Source organism: Gastrolobium bilobum, unplaced genomic scaffold, assembly GCF_033153095.1.
Source record: "Gastrolobium bilobum isolate Gb01-03AN ecotype WA unplaced genomic scaffold, APGP_CSIRO_Gbil_v1 utg26468, whole genome shotgun sequence".
NCBI classification, from domain to species: domain Eukaryota; kingdom Viridiplantae; phylum Streptophyta; class Magnoliopsida; order Fabales; family Fabaceae; genus Gastrolobium; species Gastrolobium bilobum.
The window spans coordinates 75,052-95,750 of record NW_026898419.1 but is presented as its reverse complement, the minus strand read 5'-3'; the positions used below and the strand labels follow the sequence as shown (position 1 = coordinate 95,750).

Genomic DNA, 20,699 nt, shown 5'->3' with positions numbered 1-20,699 from the left:
GAACAAAACAAAAAAAGAATGAGAAAGAGTGCAGTACCATGATTGGCACTTTCTTGTCTTTTTTTGCTTTAACCAAAAATAGGTTTATTTAAGATTTCATCATGTTGGGAGTATCAATGACCACTAATAGAACTACATGGTTTCTCTTAGATCAAATTCTTTTAGCTACGTGGTGCTTGTTTGTTGGCACATACCTGGTGGTAACAATTAGCATATGGAATTAGCATTAAATTATGGGGGAAGATTTGTTTACAAATTTTTTTTTACAAATTACATTAAGTATGACCAATCATACACTCTTGATTAAAGTATGACGGTCAGACACAGAGTCATTTGTAAGAGTTTCTAAAAAAAAAGTTTATAAATATAACATTCCCCTTAAATTATAGTTTAAACCTCGTCTTGAAACTTACCGTTTCAACTTTTATTATGCTTAGATTAGCACAAATATTCTCATCCATGAATAAAAATAAGAAGTCCGAGAGTCTTATGAAAGAATCAACCTTATTCTTTCGATCCCTCTCCTTTTCTTATGATTCGTGACAGAGAGGAAAGTCAAGGGGAGAATGGTTTTGATGATTGTGCTTCTTGGCAATTTGTTTCTTCTGATTTATCTTTGGCTTTTTTTCTTGTTGGGCTAACCGTGAGTAAATAGAAAAAGAGGTTAAGAAATTAGAGGGGTCTGCTTTGAATTATCTATTTAGATTATAGTAATTAGTACATATTTTTTGTGAAATCTAAACCTTTGCTCTCTTCTCTTTTTCTTTGTTTTCTTTGCATAAAAAATGTTCATTTTAGGGGTTGAAAAGGTGTAGTTTTTTCAAATTGATAGTAGATTTTACTGTGACATCTTTCACCTCTCTCTCTCTGTCTCCTTCTTTCTCTCTATAACAAGTTAAAAGAGGTATTTATAAGTTATGTTTTCTGAATTGGTGTTTTGGCCTCTCACATATTGTGGTTGAAGAGAGGAACAAAGATTTAATTATTCGTATTTTAGCCTCTCATATATTATGTTTGAAGAGAGAAACAAATGTTTAATATTTAGCCCCCACAGGAAAAATTACTGGGTCCGCCACTGATTCGAGTTATCATAATGATTATAAGTTGTGATCCCTGTCCCAAAAGTTTAAGTGGCGAATAAATTAATATTTTATATTTTTATATTATAGTTTTAATTCTCTGATGCAAGTGTCAATTGAGTTTGAAGGATGAATAATACAAAATTCACTCACACATGTGCTAAAAAAAATTAGAATATTATAAAAATGGGGGAAACGATGATTAAATTCTAGACCACTTGATCGATCATAGAGACTTCAATACCATATTATTAAAACAAATAAACAATAAATGAAGGAAGGTGAGAAAAAGGACAACACATAGAAAAATATTTGTGGTTCCACCATTATAATTTATACCCACAATAACATATTTATCCCCTCTCAAAATCAGTTCCATTGAATTGAATGATGGCCAGGTCAAATTTCGGATCGGTGATATCTAATGGGTGAACGGTGATATGATTACTCTTGGATATATATGTTGCCAAGTGCAACTGTCGCTGCCCTTATCCCAGGCGTGTAGTTCTTATTATTTTATTTTTTTAAAGCGGAGATATTCTTAGTACCAAAAAAACTTATTATTAATCCACTACTTACTTAATTACCATTAGATCAAAAAGAGAAAATGTTAAAAAAAATCTGAAGAGAAAAAAAATGTTGATACTGGTAGGTAATGGGTTGATACTTGGTAGTAAGTTTTTTTTGGCTATAAGAATATCCACTTTTTTTTTTGATGCATTGCTAGGAATTCAACACATAATTACATAATATAAACTACCCAAAGCTCTTATTAGACCCATCTAAGTGGCTTTAAGGAGTGTAGTTCTAGCCATTGAGGAGAGAGACAGAGAGGCAGCCGATCATCTCATTTTGACCACCTTTTTTGGTGCTGGTAGAGGCATCTACCACCACAAAAGATCGAAGAGAAACTCACAGAAAGAACTGTAATTTCACTTAAAACCGATCAGACATAGAAATGGTAACTTGGGTTGAAAAACAATAAGAAATTGGGACATAAAAATAACACATATGATGTTATGTAACCGACTCTCTTAAAAACTTAAGTTGTTAGGTGTATGCAGATGAATATTTTAATTTACATATTATAGTTGTAAGTTGTAACATGTCTCTTCATATAAGAGTTCATTTGGCTTAAAGAATAGATAATAAATAAGCCCACGTACCTATGTATTAATACGAAACTCAACAATATTTAGTAGAATAATGAAGACGGCAAATATCAAACTCTAGATTATTTAATTTGATTATAGAAGCTCTCATGTTATATTGTTAAAAGTGATAGATGGAGAGGATGAGAGAAAGGACAACACAAGAAAATATTGTTATTTGCTAATTGTTATGGGCTTATCGTTTCTCAAGTTGATTGAGATAACTTTATCTATGGCTACTAAATCATAACCGTACAAAGATAGAGCAATGGTAATAAAGGAAGAGAGAAAAAAAAGAAATCATAACCATTCAAGGGCGAATCAATAAATATAAAAAAATAAATAAATAAAACGATATAGTTTTGAGCTGACCGGAGATAAATATATCTCAAACAATTTGAAAAATATTTTTCTCTTGTTATATTTAATTTTTTTTACAAAACCTTCTCTATAAATATATAGGCCAACTTATATCATATTTGTTTTATTTAAATAATTATAATAAAATTATTTTAATAATTTAAATAATTTTTTTTTAATTCTTGATAATTCTCGAAGGTTTTATAAATTTAAATAAATTAACAAACTTATGTTGAATTTTTTATTTTTAAATTTAAAACAAATTAAACACATAATTTAACCTAAGGGTAAAATTGTGGGTTTAAAATTTATAAAGTTACTCGCGATAAATTTATTTAATGTTTATCAAAATATACATAAAAAAATATTTGAAATTCATATGAACCCATGTGACAGAAAAGAAAAACATAGACTCCACATATTTTTTTATGTATATTTTAATAAACATCAAATAAAATTATCTAAAATAATTTTAAAAACTTTAAACCCAAAAATTATATATCAAATGTAGAGTTAATCCACTCTGTGTGTCTCGGATGCAAGCTTGTAAGCTGTCAGGAGCGCAACTTTTCACCCTACAACTCAACCTTAATAATATCAGCGCCTCGTGAACTTGCCTTGGGCTTTAGAGTTCGCCAGGCATCAGCGCTGCTTGCTTTGACTTCTTCAAATCATATGACCATTTTCTTATTCTTTCTAATACTTCTATAATTCTTCTTTTTTCGGGGGGGGAGGGCAACTTTTATTAAATTATACACAATTTCAACTATAAAGAAATATTTCATTTTATAGCCAAAAAAATATTGTAAAGATAACGCATTAAATAAAAACCGTTATGATAAAATGAATGTATGTGGTAGGATTTGTATAAAATTTATGGAAAAAATATGTATCATTTAAAGGAAGAAAAGTTATGTCATTTTAAGTTAGAGAAAAAAAAAAAAGGAGAGAGTGGATAAAAAAATATAAAAATATAGATCACACATTTTTATGAGAGTGAAATGACATAAATTATGTCATTTAAAAACACAAACATTCTTGCCAAAATTTATATAGTATTTCATTTATGTAAATGACATAATCCTGTACTAAATGAATATACATACATCAAGACATTTGATTATGATATTACTGGTTTTGGGAAACATAAACTAGTGCCTAATGTTATCAAAAAAAAAAAAAAAAAAACTAGTGCCTAATACATGAGTATAATGTATAATAATTACACTTGAATATAAAAAAAAATATATTCATTTATCTGATAACTACTTGATTAGTATTTAACCAGCATTTTGAATTTTATAACGGGGTATTTGAAGAGGCTGTGTAGATTAATTCCTGTTTGAGGTTGGCCACAAATGTATAGAGTAGAAAAAAATTTCTTTCTCATATTTGTCGTATGGATCAGGATAAAATTGAATAGACCCAAGACCACAGAAGAATACCTGAGCTGAATGACTATTGGCTGAACAGACTCCTGAAAAAAGAATAAAGGTGCCGCAATCCGCGAGACGAAGGATAGAGGGCGACCTTTCTTTATGACGTGGCAACTTATGTGTGGGTCATGCACTATAAATTTTTTCAGGCTCTGAGCGTGGTGAGTTGTGACATATGTAGTAATACTGACACGGAACACGTAACATGATACGATACAATACTTTGACATGTTAAATTTTAAAAAAATTTAGATTTTGACACGTTAAGACACGTTTAGATATTAAATAATATTTTTAATTTATGTAATATATATTATATTTAATATTCAATAATTTAACAAAAAGGTGAAACTAAACTTATAATATTCATCAATTTTTTACAAAGAAATATAAGATATCCCAAATATTTATATTAAACTCAATAAAATGGTATTCGTAATCCGATGAATCTAATAGTTAGAACTAAAAACTTAACACAACGTAATATTCGAATCTTTTTTTGAATTTCTATAACATGTTGGAGTGTCAAAGAGTGTCAGAAAGTGTCAGACACGACACATCAAAATTTTTAAAGTATAGATACTTCATAAGTTGTGATGTTGCACTATTGGACCCCAGACAAACATGCCTTAACGTTCTGCACTCCCTTTGTTGTTTCTGTTTGGCATTATCTTTCATCGGAGGCAACCAACTGAAATTCGGATTCTGAACCTACATTATGGTACAAGGACAAATATATCCCTTCACATTATTGCTATTACCCTCGTCTCCCTCTCCCTCACGTGCCCTTAAACCGTCCACCAAACTTGCTTGCAACTTGCAACTAAACCTGTCCGTGATCCCTTGCTTTCAATATTATTATTATTTTAAATTATTTTAAATTGCACTACAAATAAAGCTCGTTCTTGATTTACCTGTCTGTCATTAATGATTTTTATTGTAATTAAATAACATTAGCAACTTTCGATCACTAAATAAGATATATAAATAGGATTCTGTTTTTTTTTTTTTCTCTCTCTAACGGTCTTAATATGTCATTAATTGAAGTCTGGAGAGAATATTTCAGAGAGGTCCACGCTACTGTTTATAAGTCAACAACATTAATGTGTCTTCAATTTCTGCAGCAATTCACCTTACCTAATTAGCCCCATGAGCAATCCTGGCCGTTGGATGTGATATCGTATTCATGCATGGAAGGAGAACAATTATTTCATAAGATCAACGGCTGAGATTGATCACCTTCGGGATTTCAACCAAAACTCACGTGCATGTCATCCACCCAATACAGCGTCATCAATCAACTATGCACCTTGGGATCCAGTGCGATAGATCCCATTCCCCATCCCCGTGTCCCCCTGAAGCGATGTTTACTCATCGTGCATGTTAGGTAATTCGTGTAATCGTGATCTAAACTGCGCCAAGAAGAATAGTGGAAACGACACCGTTCGGTGCTGGTACCTTTCCCATGAAGGTGTGCGTTTCCCAACGATGGAAAAAAAGGGAACAACTTTTTACTCTTACCAAATCCGCTTTTAATTAATGAAAAAGAAAAAGGGTAATCAATCAATTAATAAAATATTTTATTGCTACGCGTGATAGTTGGGTCCCGCTCGCGAGGATTTGAAGGATGTGAAAAAGAGGTAACGCCGTTCTCGACGGATGTTATGAAGGAAAAGGGTGAGACGACGCGGCTACATAGGCTTTAACGGGGATTTGACTCCGTGAATGACGGGTACCTTGGATTGCGGTTTTTGCAAGGTGGGGTCCAGTTGGACAACGGCTACTCTGTGATGACGTGGAGACAGCGTGTCACGTCAGCTGTCAAGCACCGAGTAGCAACTTGGCCTTGGAGGTTGATATATTAGGAAAACAAGGCAAACCGAACATCGTACTGTTTGAATATTGTTCTTAAAAATAATTTTTTGATTTCTAGAAAAAAATAAAAACATTTCTTTGATAAACCTTGTTTTATAAAAATAATTCTAAAATTTATAATTATTTTATGTTTTGATTTTTAACTTTAAAAAATAAAAATAAAAATAAAAATGAAAAACATTAATCATTCTACAAAACAATTTAAAAAAAATACGAAACACAATTAAACAGACATTAACAGCACAAGACCCTTTGTCAAACTTATATATTTTATCATAAGTTTTTTATTAATTTATATTATTTAGTTTTAATAATTATTTTTATTTCATTTTATAATGTCAAAATATGACTTTTATGATGATGATTATTATAAATAACTTTTTCATGATGTAATAATATATAATTAATTAACATTGCAAACATATTTATAAAAAAAAGTAGATTAAATTTAAAGTCATAGTGATTTAGTATCTACCCAAACATAACGCATTTTATATCCAAAGACATTTAATATATTTAAATACCTAAAATATCTATTTGATAAGATATTTTTTGTCAGACATTAATTTTTCATTTTAAAGCCAAAAGGAAAAGGAGATTAAAAGGAGAAGTTGAAGAATCATTATGCCAAGCTTAACCACATAATGAAAAATCATAACCTTTGGAATTTGTTAGATTATAGCTTATATTATAAGCTGATGAATCCCAACCATATCTATATTATAAGTCATGCGTTTCGATTGGGTGGCGCGTCAAATTCGACGCCAAAGAAAATTGATGGTCACGTGATAACCACATGACAAAATCCCCGGAGCGCCGAATTTTAGAACGCTGGCCCACGCCGTTCCCGTTCCTCGTTTAATTGATCGGAGATTGGGAGCGTTCAAATTTTTGTTCTACTTAATGCCCTCGTCTATCATCCCCATTTACGCAATTTCTAGAGGGTAGGCCAGTAGAATTGTGAGGGTATATAAGGGCATAAATGGCTTTCTAAATCTGAAATTAACAATGACTCGCTTGGGGACAAGAGCTGTGGGTTGGTTCCGATTGACTCATCCAAAGTGCAACCAGCTGCTGTAATTCCCAATTTAACCTTTTGTACAAATATATATTGAATTATAATAAAAAAATGTAATGTATTAAAGGGGTTCTCCTTTTTGTGTGCCAAAAGTTTAGAGAATATGATTATTTTGGCCTTAAATCATTCGTACTTTTTCTTGTATTAAGGCTGGTTTCCTGCTCCGCTGTACTCTACTCCATTTGTTCCTTTTCACTTTTGTTTTTATGGGTTTTGGCACTTTATCCCTCTCTCAAGCCTTCAAAAATTAATTTTCAAGCTTTTATTATTATTTTAATTTAAAAGCAATGTGAATCATAATCACTAAATTTATACTTAACTATCTTCTTCTTTTTCAAAAAAAAAAATTCAAGTACAAAGGTATGGGATTCTTATTGATATTTTATTTTAGATAGATAACATGTTTTCCTTTCTTTCTTTTTTTATCCCAAACATATACTATCATCAAAGCTAGTTAATTTTTTATAATTGAATGAGAGACCATGCGCTATTATTATTGACATATAAACTTAAAGCCTGGTGTACATTATTTAAGAAATAAAGTTTAATAATTGTTCAAACAAGGAAGAAATATAACAACTCTCAATTTTAATTTTTGTAATAGATTTTCTCTCCTGTTAAAGGTAGTTCCGGGAAAATATAATTGCTTTCGCATGTCAAATGTCATATATTAAACATGGTCAAGGAGATTAGCGTGGCTTAAGGTAGAAGGGGACACAGAGGAATACGTTAGAAACAGAACTGCGTGAGTCAACAAGTCTTCGTACTGTTAGAAAATAAAGCAGGAAAAACAGACCAACAAAGAGAGAGAATTAATCAATAAATCATGGAGCACAGGCACCATGTATTTCTCAGTTTTCATATATTTAACGTTTCTTAATTGCTAATCAATGAAAACGAGGACTCCAATTAAGCACTTTTCTCAAAGAAACTTTCGAAAACAAAAAACAAAAAAATTGTATGCGTTTGAACACAGCTCAACACTCTCAAGCCAATTAAATAAGCGTTTCATTTCGCTGTGTCGTTATCTCTAACCAGCCCTTTTCGGCTCTCTATCGCTTCTAGCTGTAGTAGGGATATTCCAAACCTCTCTCTGTCTCTCGTTCCTTTTCTTTCTCTTTCTTCTTCATCGACCTTCTTTGCACCACTTCTTATATTTTTACATTATCTCTGAACTGAAAAAAATCACTTCAAGGAAGCAATCATGGGAGGGTCTCATATGGGGTTGCTCATGTTTTGCTCTATGCTTTTTGTTTTGGCTTCCGGGTCATCCAGAAACTTGCCCATCATACCCTTTGATGAAGGGTACACACCCTTGTTTGGGGACAATAACTTGGTCATCCATAGGGATGGAAAATCTGTTCATCTTTCACTTGATGAGAGAACAGGTCTTTTTCTTTTTTTTTTCTCCTCGGTTATCATTTATGGTTTAACAATCTATATGGGGTTGTTTGATTCTTCTTGAGATGGTGATTTTCTGTCTAAAGTCTTGACCTTTTTGGTTTTTCCATTTTTGAATTGTGTTTGCAGGCTCCGGGTTTGTGTCTCATGATCTTTACCTTCACGGGTATTTCAGTGCTTCGATTAAGCTTCCTGCTGATTACACTGCGGGTGTTGTGGTTGCCTTTTATGTGAGTAATTGGCTCAAATTGATGATTAAATAAAAATGACATTTTTGTAAAAAAAAATTCATAAATCTATTTTTATATTTTATTATCCTATTTTAGAAATTTAATCATTCGTCATCATCACAGAGTGTACATGTGTTTTTACCCCCGTTTGATCAAGATTTCTCCTTCACTCCAGTAGCTTAATCTCTACTGAGCTAGTCTGATCAACCCCTCCGAATGAAGCTTTGTGTATATATATATATTCTTCCTTTTTTATCTATTATTTTCCCCCCTTTGTTTTACCAGTAAGGTGTTGAGGCATGCTTTTAAATTTTTTGTGATTTAATAATAAATCAGGTAGTTTTCAATTTCAAGTTCGCCAATGGAGACTAAATTTTAAAACTTTATACAAAATTAAATGACTTTTTAATTGGAAAAAGTTCAATTGTTTGAACCAGAAAACCTCAGTGTTTATGTCTTTTTGTTTTTATTTTTAACTTATTCAGAAAAATGGAATAAGAATAATTTATTACATCATATTTTGTGTTTGCAGATGTCGAATGGTGACATGTTCCAGAAGAACCATGATGAAATCGACTTTGAGTTTTTGGGAAATATTAGAGGCAAAGACTGGAGGATTCAGACAAATGTTTATGGCAATGGAAGTACCAGCATAGGCAGAGAGGAAAGATATGGTCTCTGGTTTGATCCTGCGGAGGATTTCCATCAGTACAGTATTCTCTGGACTGATTCTCAGATCATGTGAGTGTCTATCTGAACCCCCCCTACATACTATATTTGGTTCTCTTTTGAATTTTATACACTAGACCATATATCTACATCTCCTTTGTTATGGTAATTTTTTTTTCTCAATTTTTACTTTCGTCTTTCACACTCTATGATCCCTTGTTTGTAAGTAGTAATTTGATGGTTTTTGTCGATGGGTTGATGATGTTATGTTCAAAGATGTTGTTGGTTTTCTTCTTACCTTTTACTAAACCCCTTGTTTTATCAAACAACCGGTTTTTTTCCCCTATAATAGTAATGCTATTACAGCTGATGCATTGGTGGTTACTTAATGAGAATGAATAAAATCTGATATTAACATAGCTAATGCTTAAATATTACATATCCTTTTAGGGTTCGATAATTATTTTTGTCTACCTAAATTCATGAATTGGTAATTAATATTCTTTGATTTCTTTCCTTAATTACTAACTATAGTTAGCAGATGGAGACTCAAATGTTGCTTATATAATATCTGGAAGTTATAAGGAAAATTATTATGGATTTTTGTTCTTCTTATTTAACCTTATGAATAACTACTTTCTAATGTTTGTTATGGTTTTACTTGTTTTCATAATCGTGTATTCCTGTTTTTCCTTGTGCAGATTTTATGTAGATAATGTTCCTATTAGAGAAGTTAAACGAACAGAATCTATGGGAGGAGATTTTCCTTCTAAGCCAATGACTTTGTATGCCACAATATGGGATGCATCTGATTGGGCTACCAATGGAGGGAAATACAGAGTAAATTACAAGTATGCACCCTTTGTTGCTGAGTTCTCTGACCTTGTCTTGCATGGTTGTGCGGTTGATCCCATTGAGCTTGTAGCTAAGTGTGACAATGCTCAAAGTTTTGAAGCAGTTCCTTCTGGTGTTGCACCAGTACAAAGAATCAAAATGGAGAACTTCAGGAAGAAGCACATGACATACTCTTACTGTTATGACAAACTCAGATATCAAGTCCCTCCATCAGAGTGTGTGATCAATCCCCATGAAGCTGAAAGACTAAGAAAATTTGATCCTGTCACATTCGGTAGTGGCCGGCGTCACCATGGGAAACGACACCATCTTCTGCCTGACCATCACAGCCGAGGAAATCAGGCAGAAGATGCTTCATTCTAAGATGGTTCCGTACAAAGATATATATTTTCATCCTTGATTCAGTTTGATTGTTACCTGGGTTGATATTTTTTCTTTTTTTCTTTTTCCTTTCCTTTTGGTATATATAGAGAGAGAGCCAGAGAGGCATAGAGTTCCCGAATATGATAGTTTTGATATGGTTCTTTCTGGTGGGGTATGTGTATAGTTCATACCTTTAGGGGTTCCCAGGTATTTTGTTATTCATGTCTTATGCTTTACAAATTGAATCTGTTTATTTCTGTATTTAGACCACACCTCAGTGTTTCAATAAATTATTTAGCCAATTAGCCTGAGTTCTTTATAAAATGTAAGGTATATATATATAAAACTTCTATTGTTTTATTCTTCTGTCCATGATTGTCCAGATATACATACCTATCTTGTTTATGTGGTAATATACACATACACATACCTGTCATTTTATCAAATCTTAATTGGAATCCTAAGTCAAGCTGAAGAATGACACAGACACACAGTAGAGTTGCTGCAACTGGTTAAGTTTCTTTCTTCAATTTTCTCTTTCTCATGTTTTGTTTTGGTGCATGATACCTTGACAGTAATTTTATCAAGGAGAAAAGTTAAATATAAAGGACTGAATTATTAAAGTGGGGGAAAATGTATAATACTGAGTTGATTTTGAAGAATTTCAGTAAAAGCTTATGGATTTCAGATTTTAATAAATTTCCTTACCTAAAGCCTAGTTAGCATCTTCGAAAATATATTTTCTTCATCATCAATTTGATAAAATATGTCGTATCCTTTAGTGTTGATGATAATTTCGGAACACGTAACTAACAAATGAACCGAGCGATAACAAAAAAAAACAAAATTGATAAATCACGTGAATTTTTTATGGGATATAATCTTGTTTGAACAGGAAATATTTACATTATCATGAAAAGAAAAATTTTTACATTTACAAAAATTTAGAACATAAAATTTTACTTAAACGGAATCCAACATATTTATCGTGAATAACCGAGATAACACTAGTTTGCAAAATATCCCCAACTCTTCGTAATAGGGAAATTTTAGCAGAAGCTTTTGTTAAAAAGCAATGCGGTGCACTATTGTGTTAATTAGATTAATTAAGGGGTTTGCATTTGTCATTTAACATGACACAATAAAGTTTTTTACACACACAATATTTTGTGGGGCCCACACTTTTTGAACAAAAAAAAAAAATTATGGCACGCAAAACGAATCTCTATAACATTACACGATCACTTTTTCTACGAGATAACTCTTATAAAACTCATTAATTAAATACTAAAGGATGTGCCTTGTTCTTTACGCTTTTCTTTTTTGGAAAAATAAAGAGAAATAAATATAGGGGTTTGATTTTCTCATGTTAAATGAGAATTATAAAACCCATAAATATACCTCCTTTTTTTCTCTCCCTTTTATTTTATTTTTATTTTTGTTTAAAAAGGAAAAGAAGAAACGTAGAAATATAACGTATATTGTACCAAACCAAACACCCATTTTAAGGAAACAATGTACACAATTGATGCTAGGTCAAAAAGTAATAAAGGACTGCAACCAACAATGCATTAGACATTGGATCCCTGATAAAACAAATAATGTATCCAAAAAAAATAAAAAAAAAGACAAGCAATTATAACCAGAAGAATCAATAAAAATAAGACAAGCAATTATAACCAGAAGAATCAATATGAATTTGACTTTTGTTATCAAGTATTAACCTGAGAAATCTTCAAAGCACATAAAAAGCAATGGCCATAAAATAAAATTTCCCCAGTTAACACCCGTCCCCCACCGGAAAAGGCTCAAAGCTAAAATGTATGATGTGATTGAAGAGGTTGCTTTTTACAATTAGTTTCCAGAAAATTAGGGCATAGAATGGCATGCTCTCTCTTTTCTTTTCTTTTTTAATCACAGGCTATCCCTTTTTTCTTCTACCCATTTGATTTGTTGTCCCAGTTATCAATTTTCATTTGACTAAGACTCAAGTTGTTGGGAAAACTCAATCTTAATCTTAATCTTTCATAATAGAACTCAAGCAATTTTTGAAAGGGTATAAACACCCTTCTCAAAAGAAAATAATAAATTCAGATAAATTAGGAGTACCCCTTAGCAATTGGCACAAGTCATCTCTACTTGCTTGGAAACCCTGTGTTTTTTTATTTTGACACATTACATAAGGAAACTCAGGTAAAATTATCATAGGAGGAATCTAAACATTAGCAGAAAACGACAAACTGAATCGAGATTCTGAACCAACCATTCTAGCCGTGACTTTAAAGTGTGACTGACGAATGTATTGTTAAATATTCATGTTCTTGGATACGAAACATAACTCTGACACAACCTGAAACATGCCTTCATTGATATTCTATTTAAAATTTCGTAAGCAGAAGTTTTTGTTTTTTTTTTATTTTATGTAATGTTGCGACTTCGACAAATGAACCGATCCTAAAAGTAATAAAAATGTATTGACTACAAAGGTGAATCCAGGTGTATGAGAAGGGGGGCAAGTGCCCACCCTTGAAATCTGATGCAAAAATATGAAAATGTGTTTCTCTTAAAATTCAAGTTTTTTCAATTTAATTTTTCTCCTTCTATTTTATTTTTTCGTGAGTTTTTTTTCTCCTCCACCTTCATTATCCACACCTAACAGCAGAGAGCTCTATTCTAGACCCATCAATTGTATCTATATACTGATTCATCTCCTCTCAAACCTCAATATCCGTTATTGGAAGTTGGAACATTTGCTTCTTTCTCTATCATCGGTCCAGTTGAGTCGCAATTCGTCCAGATCTAGATCTAAACCAGACCCAGCCAGCCGGTAGCTAGGTCGCGTTCCAGACCAGACCCAGATCTATATGTACTTGAACTTATTGAGTGTCTGCCCTTCATTAATTTCCTAGATCCGCCACTGACTGAGTACAAGATCGTTCCCATGAGGATTGGATTTCAATCACTAGTTCACTAATCGCGGTTTAGTTGGACAACTAAGATTGAGATGAAGAGAATAGAAAATAAAAACAAGTAGTAGCATTCAATTTCAGAATTTAAACAAGCTATTAAAAAGAAATTTGTTTTGAAAATCAAGAAATAACTTAGTAAGGTTTCGAATTCCCTCAATATTCTTCTTATGTCATGGATTAAATAATCAAGTACTCGCCCTTAATATAATGCCAATCGATTCCTCTAAAGTAATTAAGCTCAATCCCTTACTACCTTAATTCTATGTGATTTTGGAAGAACTCTAGTTTTTCGGTTATTCCCCAAGAAAACATGCATTAACAACAAGAATCTAAAGATTGCATAATTACCCTATATCTATCCCTAGATCACAAGAATTATGATGAATTTATCAAATCAAGGTTCATGCACCAAATCTCTATTGTCATACAATTCCCCTAAATCAATCTACATGGAGCAAACTGATAGAAAGCATTAAACATAGATAAATTCATTAATTATAAAAAAGGAAAAGCACAGATATAATTTAATTCATAAACATAAGAATTCAATCGAGTTCCATCTACCCTTAACTACATAAAAATCTAGCCTAGCATAGCAAAATCAAAAACAAAAGAAGATAAAGAAAATTCCCCAAACTCCATTGGTGTAATGGCAGTTGAATCTTCAATTCTTCCAATGTCTTTGTGAGTTCCACCCACTCCTAATGCTCCAAAGCATGAAGAACGTGTTTCTCTCTCTTCAATGTAGAATTCTCTCTCCCAATTGTTCCAAAGCTCTCTTGTTTCTGAATGAACCCTTTACTTATAGTGAAGAAACCATATATTTTAATTTCCCATAGGATCTTATGGAATCATCACTGAAATCTCCAATCATATCTTCAATTGGATGATTTTATAATTTGAATATGAATTGCATCGCAACTGGACATTCAAATGTTGAAATCAACATTTGAACGCGTTAAATCTTGAATTTTTTTTCTGACACAGGACATTCAAATGTTGATTTCAACATTCAAACGCGCTCTTAATCAGCCAAGTCCTTCTCTCTGCACGTTAGAATGTTGACAGCGACATTCAAATGTTGATCAGCGCGTTTCCCCCCTGTTAGATGGCATTTTAATGTTGGAAATAACATTTGAACACGCTCCTTGGCATGTGATTTCTTTCATGCTAGAGCATTCAAATGTTGGATGTGACATTTGAACGCGCTCCAACAGAGATTTTTCTTCATGTTTTAACATTTGAATGTTTATCTATGACATTTGAATGTTCTCATCCAAAAACTTCCTTTATCTTTGCTCAATAGTTAGCACATTTAAACGTGTTAAATAACATCTGAATGTGTTTCACCAGTGTAGATTTAACTTCTTTGATGAACAATGATATTCCAATTCCAACTTCAATCTATAAATCCATTCTTGCTCAAATTTGTATTAATTTGCCTTCAAAACCAATAAGAACAAGATATATTAGATAAAAATCCAATTTCCATGATTTTCAACATAAAACCTAAGTATTCATGCTATTAACTATATAATCCATGCAATATTTAACATGATAAACTAGAGGATTATCATGTAACAAAGAAATGTTTTCCTCCGTGGACATTATAAAAAATGAGAAAAATATACAAGGGAGCAAAGGGCTATCTATGTTGCGGTTGCTTTTTTTTTTTTTTGAGTAAACCCAAGGGTATTCCCACCCCTTCGGGGTAGGACTAATCCCCTTCGTGGATTGGAGTGATGACGGTTTCTCCACTGGCCCCAAAGTGCGGCTCCCTTGGTTCGAACTCCATGCCCTTTAGACCCACTAGCCCGAACGCTTGGAGCTCAGTCCACTACCAACAACTGAGCTACACCTTCGGGTTAAGCATGACATTAGCTTAAAAGGAAGGTTACATGACTCATAATTATCCCAGAATCACTAATCATTGTCATTGTAATTTCTGCTGTGCCAAATACTGCGCCCCCCCCCCCACCCCCCCCCCCCCCCCCCCCCCCCCCCCCCCCCCCCCCCCCCCCCCCAGCTGGTATGAAATGAAAATCTCTTAAACTACTGCCAACTTGAAAGTTGAAATGAAACCAATTCCATATTCTCCCAAGAGGAAAAGATTCTCATAAAGCAAACGTTTCTCCAAGTTCATTTGAACTTTTAAATTTACTGCTAACATCAAATTCCATTCTAGAACAGTCACATTCATAAGTGAAGGCTTCCGACATTGTTAAAACAATCTTTTGCGTTAAAAGATTATCTGGGTGTATATTTTGTTTTTACACTTTTGCTTTTTTTTTTTTAAAAAAAAAAAATCTCATATATAATTTCTTTTGATAATTTTTAGCAAATGAATTTTTAAACATCAAATATAAGGCTTTGATTGTAACTCGTGTTACTCATAATGAAATTTGTATTGGGTTGATTGTAACTCGTGTTACTCATAATGAAATTTGTATTGGGTTGATGTGATTAAAGCCTGTAGCTTCTTGGTCATTCTTCTTTTCTTTCGTTTGGCCATTATGCACATTAAACTCCCTCCTTTGCTAGGGTCTCTCTCTGTGTACAACCATATAACAATAACTTCATTAGATGATGTGTTTCAGATAAGGATCATCCGCAGTTACAAAAGTAACTGCATTAGATGCTTTGATACATTCGGATCACATTTTATTTGCACTTTTTATAGTTTGAATTTTGCAATAAAATAAGATATTTATAATGGTTCAGATCTTTTAATGTTTTTTTAAAGAACTGCAGGCAACCCAATTCCATTCTTTTCTGTCTCCATTTTATGCTTTCATTTGCATTTAATGTACACATACACAAATAAAAGGAAAATGTTGTTTCGTACGAAAGCAATTACATAAAAATTGTAAAAACTTATATGGTTTGTTAAATGCATATAATATAATGGAAGTGTACAATTACTTCCAAAACTAATTTTTCTTTGACTACCCATGAATCATTATTATTTTTATTGTTATGAAATGGTTGCCCTCTATTTATATGAGATCCAACTAATTCAGTTCGGGCAATCTAGTAAAGGGGATGAAACAAGTTTGGTCATATTAAATAGCATTCCACTAGATAAAATAGACAAAGGTAACTGACTTTATAAAACATCACACATACGAAAGACAAGATAAAATGTAGCTAACAAGAGCAATTATTTGTACATTTTAGGGAATAAACGTTTTCCTTCATGTCCTACGGTGCAAGTAGCGTTCAGCATTAATGAAATACTGTTTCATGAACCACCGGCCTCCCATTTTTCTATAAGCTTGGCAAAATTATGGACAATTGTCTTGCCTTCGGTGGTTATAATGCTCTCTGGATGAAACTGAACCCCCTGTAATTTTGAAGGAGTGAAACTTTAGCACCACTGATAATATGTAAAGAGAATGGAGACAATTGCAAGTTAAAAAATAAATGCATGAACTTCAAATCAACAGAACTACTACTGCTAGCTAGGAATGTTTTAGGTAAGATTTAATTTGATCTTAAAACCACCAAAGTAGCTGCACTTCCTATTCTTCATGATACTAATTTTCAACCTATAAACACTGAGAAGGGTAGAAGACACAAGGTAAAAAGGGTTGAAAAATCAGGGACAAAGATGTATTAATGATAAGAAAAATTTACTTGAGGAGGTGACTCAATTTGACAAAACAGGTAACTGATTCTGTTTAGCCTAGAAAAATTACTAGTAAGTAACAGAAGTTATACTGGGAATTATGTACTTTATGAAGCTAGCTGACAGAAATACTGTATGTTTGAGAGAGAGAGAGAGAGAGAGAGAGAGTACAGGAAATTCTAAATTCTGAATTTCTTTGGGCAAACTTAACACATACTTAATGATTAAATAACTCATCCTTTAATTTTTTATTGAACTCAAGTTGAATATTGAACATAGAAATGGTAATAAAGTAAATATTAAACATAATAGACCACACAAAAATCTCTACAAAGCCCCAAATTCAGATCCATGAAAGCAGACATGCCTACATATTTCAGAAATTACAAAATATGACCTAATGCTTGAAACAAATATTGAAAGAAATAATCATTTTCCTAGTGAAAAGAGGCATGGCACAACACACTAGAAGGAAGAATAGTTAGTGCAAGATATCAAATAAACCATATATCAAGAATGAACCTATTTTTCTCAATTTCTGGGAAGGACACTGAAACTTTTCTAGCTTAATTCCCAAGAAACAAAAAGATGAGAATTTATCCTCTCCTATATTGACACCACACCATTTTGCCAAAGTAGAGTCAGAATATGCATGCTTCAATCTGATAAATTAATCATCAAGTATTGAAGTACATATGCCCAAAACTTATTTGCTCTTCATAATAGAATATTCTTTATGCTCCATTAATGTATTCTTAAAGATAAAACACCCAGACCAAGTTAATTTACACTGATACTAATAGTAGAACTAATTATCATTTATCGAATGTTGATTTTAGTGCCGGATAAGACAATTAGTGCTGCAGCCTGCAGGAAGAATAAGATGCTACCTGGAGATGCTTATATTTCTTGTGGCGAGCAGCCATTATAAGACCATCCTCTGACCAGGCTGTTACCTCAAGTTCTTCATCAGGAAAGCTCTCCTTTTCAATTACAAGGCTGTGATATCTACCAGCCGTGAAAGGACTGAAAATGATATCAAGGCAACAGGTGAAAATAATGTCAGAACTAAGAAAGAGTAAAGAGGGAAGAGAATGTAGTAGCTGAACACATAACCAACAGACAATTATATGACACTCTATCTAAAAAATACAAGCAACAGATAATACACCCTCAAAAATTATATAAAATAAATAAATCTCTACTTTGGTAAACCAGCAAGTAATCCATCTTCTCCTTTCTCATCATAATACACCGAAGAACTTTTTCCATGCATGACACCAAAAGGAGAACGGACAATCTTCCCTGCACAGAATACAGGCACACAGTATTGTAATTGCCCAACAAAACGGAAGATGAACACAAATATATGAAGGAAATCTTACACTCCCTTATATAAACCAAAAATATCTTAGAAGACTCACCTCCAAAAGCCTCTCCAATGCACTGCAAACCCATGCACACACCAAACAAAGGTACAGCTGGCCCAAGTTCCAAAACCGTTTGCAAAGATATACCAGAATCTTGAGGTGTACCTGTTAAGGAGGGGAAATTGTATATAACAGTTTTACTCTACTCTTTCATTTTCTTTATCTAATATATAAATACTGATCATGTATAACACTATTTGTTAAAATTTAGAAAATGAAAAATAATTGAAAAATATAGAGAGATGCCTTACCTGGCCCAGGTGATATCAGCACTCCTCTAGGATTTTTCCTATTAATTAAAATAGAATTGTTGTAAACACGCAATAGCTTATTGAATCAGGAACCTTAAAGAATATGTATGCATCCACAACTTGCTTCATGAATAACAATGTGTCTGACATGCATAATCATCAACAAGAATTTTACCTTTTTAACTCCTCCACAGTCAACTCATCATTCCGGTAGACCTCGAAGTGAAATCCCAACTCCCCCATATACTTCAAATGTAATAAACAAAATGTTAGAATATACCCATTTTTCAAAAACAACCAGTAAAAGTTAACAGATGTACAAGTACAACACATTCTATATGAAGCACTCAACTCTATTCTCTTTCTCTACCTTGCTGCAAGAACTTCTACTAATTTGCACCAAACTCATAACAAAGTTAACAAATTCTAGTAATTGGATATTCTAAAATTCTTTTAATTAGTAAACTCCCAGGATTTTTAACAGAGAAATTTAATCCCAAAAAAAAGGGGATTTTTTTCCAAATAAAAATCTTGACAAATTAAACATCAGTAACAAATTACACAGATAGAAAAAGAATGAACCTACTATACCATCTCGAACCAAACAGTGAAAACAAATTAAAACAAACAAGTAATTTTGAGAAACTGATCATCAATAAGAAATTAAAAAAAAAAAAAACAGAATAATATTTCTAGAGTTAATAAAAATAAATTATCTGCATTTACTCCAAAAACAACATCGTTTTAGAATTGAAATATTAAATAATTATAATTATAAAGAGTATAATAGGGATGTCAAAACGGGTTGACACGACACGAATACATCAACACTAACACGACATAAATTTTTATTCGTGTCAAAATCTTCAACACTGACACGACACAAATTTTTTGCGGGTTGACACGACACGAATAACACGCAAAATAAGGGTCAAAACGGTAATTGACAAAAAAAAAATTAAAAATGGATCGAAATTAAAAAAATTAAAAAATAATAATAATAAATTAAAAATAAAATAACTTTAAAAAAATACGGGTCAACACGAACACGACACGAATTTTTTTGCGGGTCAACCCAAACCAAATTTTCGTGTCGTGTCGCGGGTCGACCCGCGTGTCAAAACCTATATTGACACCCCTAGATTATAATAACTCTGAAATAAATTAAAATTACAAAAATACCATAATTTTCATCCAAAACAAATAATATTACTGCACTAAAAGCGAACCCAAAAAAATAGCAAACGGAGGAACCTGGCAAAGGTTATAGGTAAAGCTGTCATAGTTGTCAATAACAACAATCGGATTGTTGGACTTCTTAGCCAAGATGGGAGAGTTCGAATTCGCTTCCAAGACACCCTCAGTGGATTTTGGCACGAACCCATTTCCCCCTTGAGCAAATAAACGTAAATCTGCAATAAAAATCAAATTTTGCATCAAAATCTCGAGGAAAAAAATAAAGAGTGAGATATACCCAAAAAAATAAAAAATAAAAATAAAAGGAAAAAATGGAGTACTTGAGGAAGAGGGTGGTTTTGTGAGAGTGTGGAGCAAGCGGGGAAAATGGTGAGCTCTGGAGGAGAGAGAGGGGTTTGGGTGAAGAAACGAAGCGCGAGAGTGAGAGTGAGTGAGAGAGTGAGAGAATGAGAGTGACAGCGAAGCCATGAGAATGAAGGGTGATGATCACACTAAACACTGTGGATTGGGATGAATTGTAAAAATGAACGTATCCCATTTAAATAGCTTCTAAAATGACATCTATTATTTTATTATTATGCTTACGTAGCTACATAGGAATTTGGGAAAGAGAGAGAGAGAGAGATTGATTTTTTAACTCACATGATCATTCACTCCTTGGTTGAATTTTTGTCTTAAAAAAGGGAGATAGATTTATTATACAAATATAAAACAAAAAACTTTTGCC

General features: G+C 32.6%; 2 protein-coding genes across 2 annotated transcripts; one reads left to right on the top strand and one right to left on the bottom strand.

The window, feature by feature from the left end:
* Positions 1-8,024: 8,024 nt before the first annotated feature.
* LOC133316113 (probable xyloglucan endotransglucosylase/hydrolase protein 28) lies at positions 8,025-10,823 on the top strand. Its single transcript, XM_061517824.1, has 4 exons — positions 8,025-8,367; positions 8,510-8,610; positions 9,143-9,351; positions 9,981-10,823. Exons 1-4 carry the CDS (start codon positions 8,184-8,186, stop codon positions 10,495-10,497), a joined length of 1,011 nt encoding a protein of 336 aa, XP_061373808.1. The 5' UTR covers positions 8,025-8,183; the 3' UTR covers positions 10,498-10,823.
* A 5,730-nt stretch (positions 10,824-16,553) lies between these two features.
* On the bottom strand, positions 16,554-20,470 carry LOC133316119 (anthranilate synthase beta subunit 2, chloroplastic-like). The gene is made up of 8 exons (XM_061517830.1): positions 20,293-20,470; positions 20,030-20,187; positions 18,951-19,021; positions 18,776-18,813; positions 18,519-18,629; positions 18,300-18,399; positions 17,985-18,120; positions 16,554-16,809 (listed from the first exon to the last, which is right to left on the bottom strand). Exons 1-8 carry the CDS (start codon positions 20,438-20,440, stop codon positions 16,708-16,710), a joined length of 864 nt encoding a protein of 287 aa, XP_061373814.1. The 5' UTR covers positions 20,441-20,470; the 3' UTR covers positions 16,554-16,707.
* Positions 20,471-20,699: the final 229 nt, after the last annotated feature.

What these genes read in the sequence shown, in the direction of transcription:
- LOC133316113 (XM_061517824.1), top strand. Translation starts at nt 8,184, where the DNA reads ATGGGAGGGTCTCATATGGGGTTGCTCATGTTTTGCTCTATGCTTTTT. An exon ending in GTGTTGTGGTTGCCTTTTAT is followed by an intron (nt 8,611 to 9,142) that starts GTGAGTAATTGG and finishes TTGTGTTTGCAG; the next exon opens with ATGTCGAATGGTGACATGTT. An exon ending in TGGACTGATTCTCAGATCAT is followed by an intron (nt 9,352 to 9,980) that starts GTGAGTGTCTAT and finishes TTCCTTGTGCAG; the next exon opens with ATTTTATGTAGATAATGTTC.
- LOC133316119 (XM_061517830.1), bottom strand. Translation starts at nt 20,440, where the DNA reads ATGGCTTCGCTGTCACTCTCATTCTCTCACTCTCTCACTCACTCTCAC. An exon ending in AAAACCACCCTCTTCCTCAA is followed by an intron (nt 20,188 to 20,292) that starts GTACTCCATTTT and finishes TTTTTATTGCAG; the next exon opens with ATTTACGTTTATTTGCTCAA. An exon ending in AGAAATATAAGCATCTCCAG is followed by an intron (nt 16,810 to 17,984) that starts GTAGCATCTTAT and finishes TCAAAATTACAG; the next exon opens with GGGGTTCAGTTTCATCCAGA.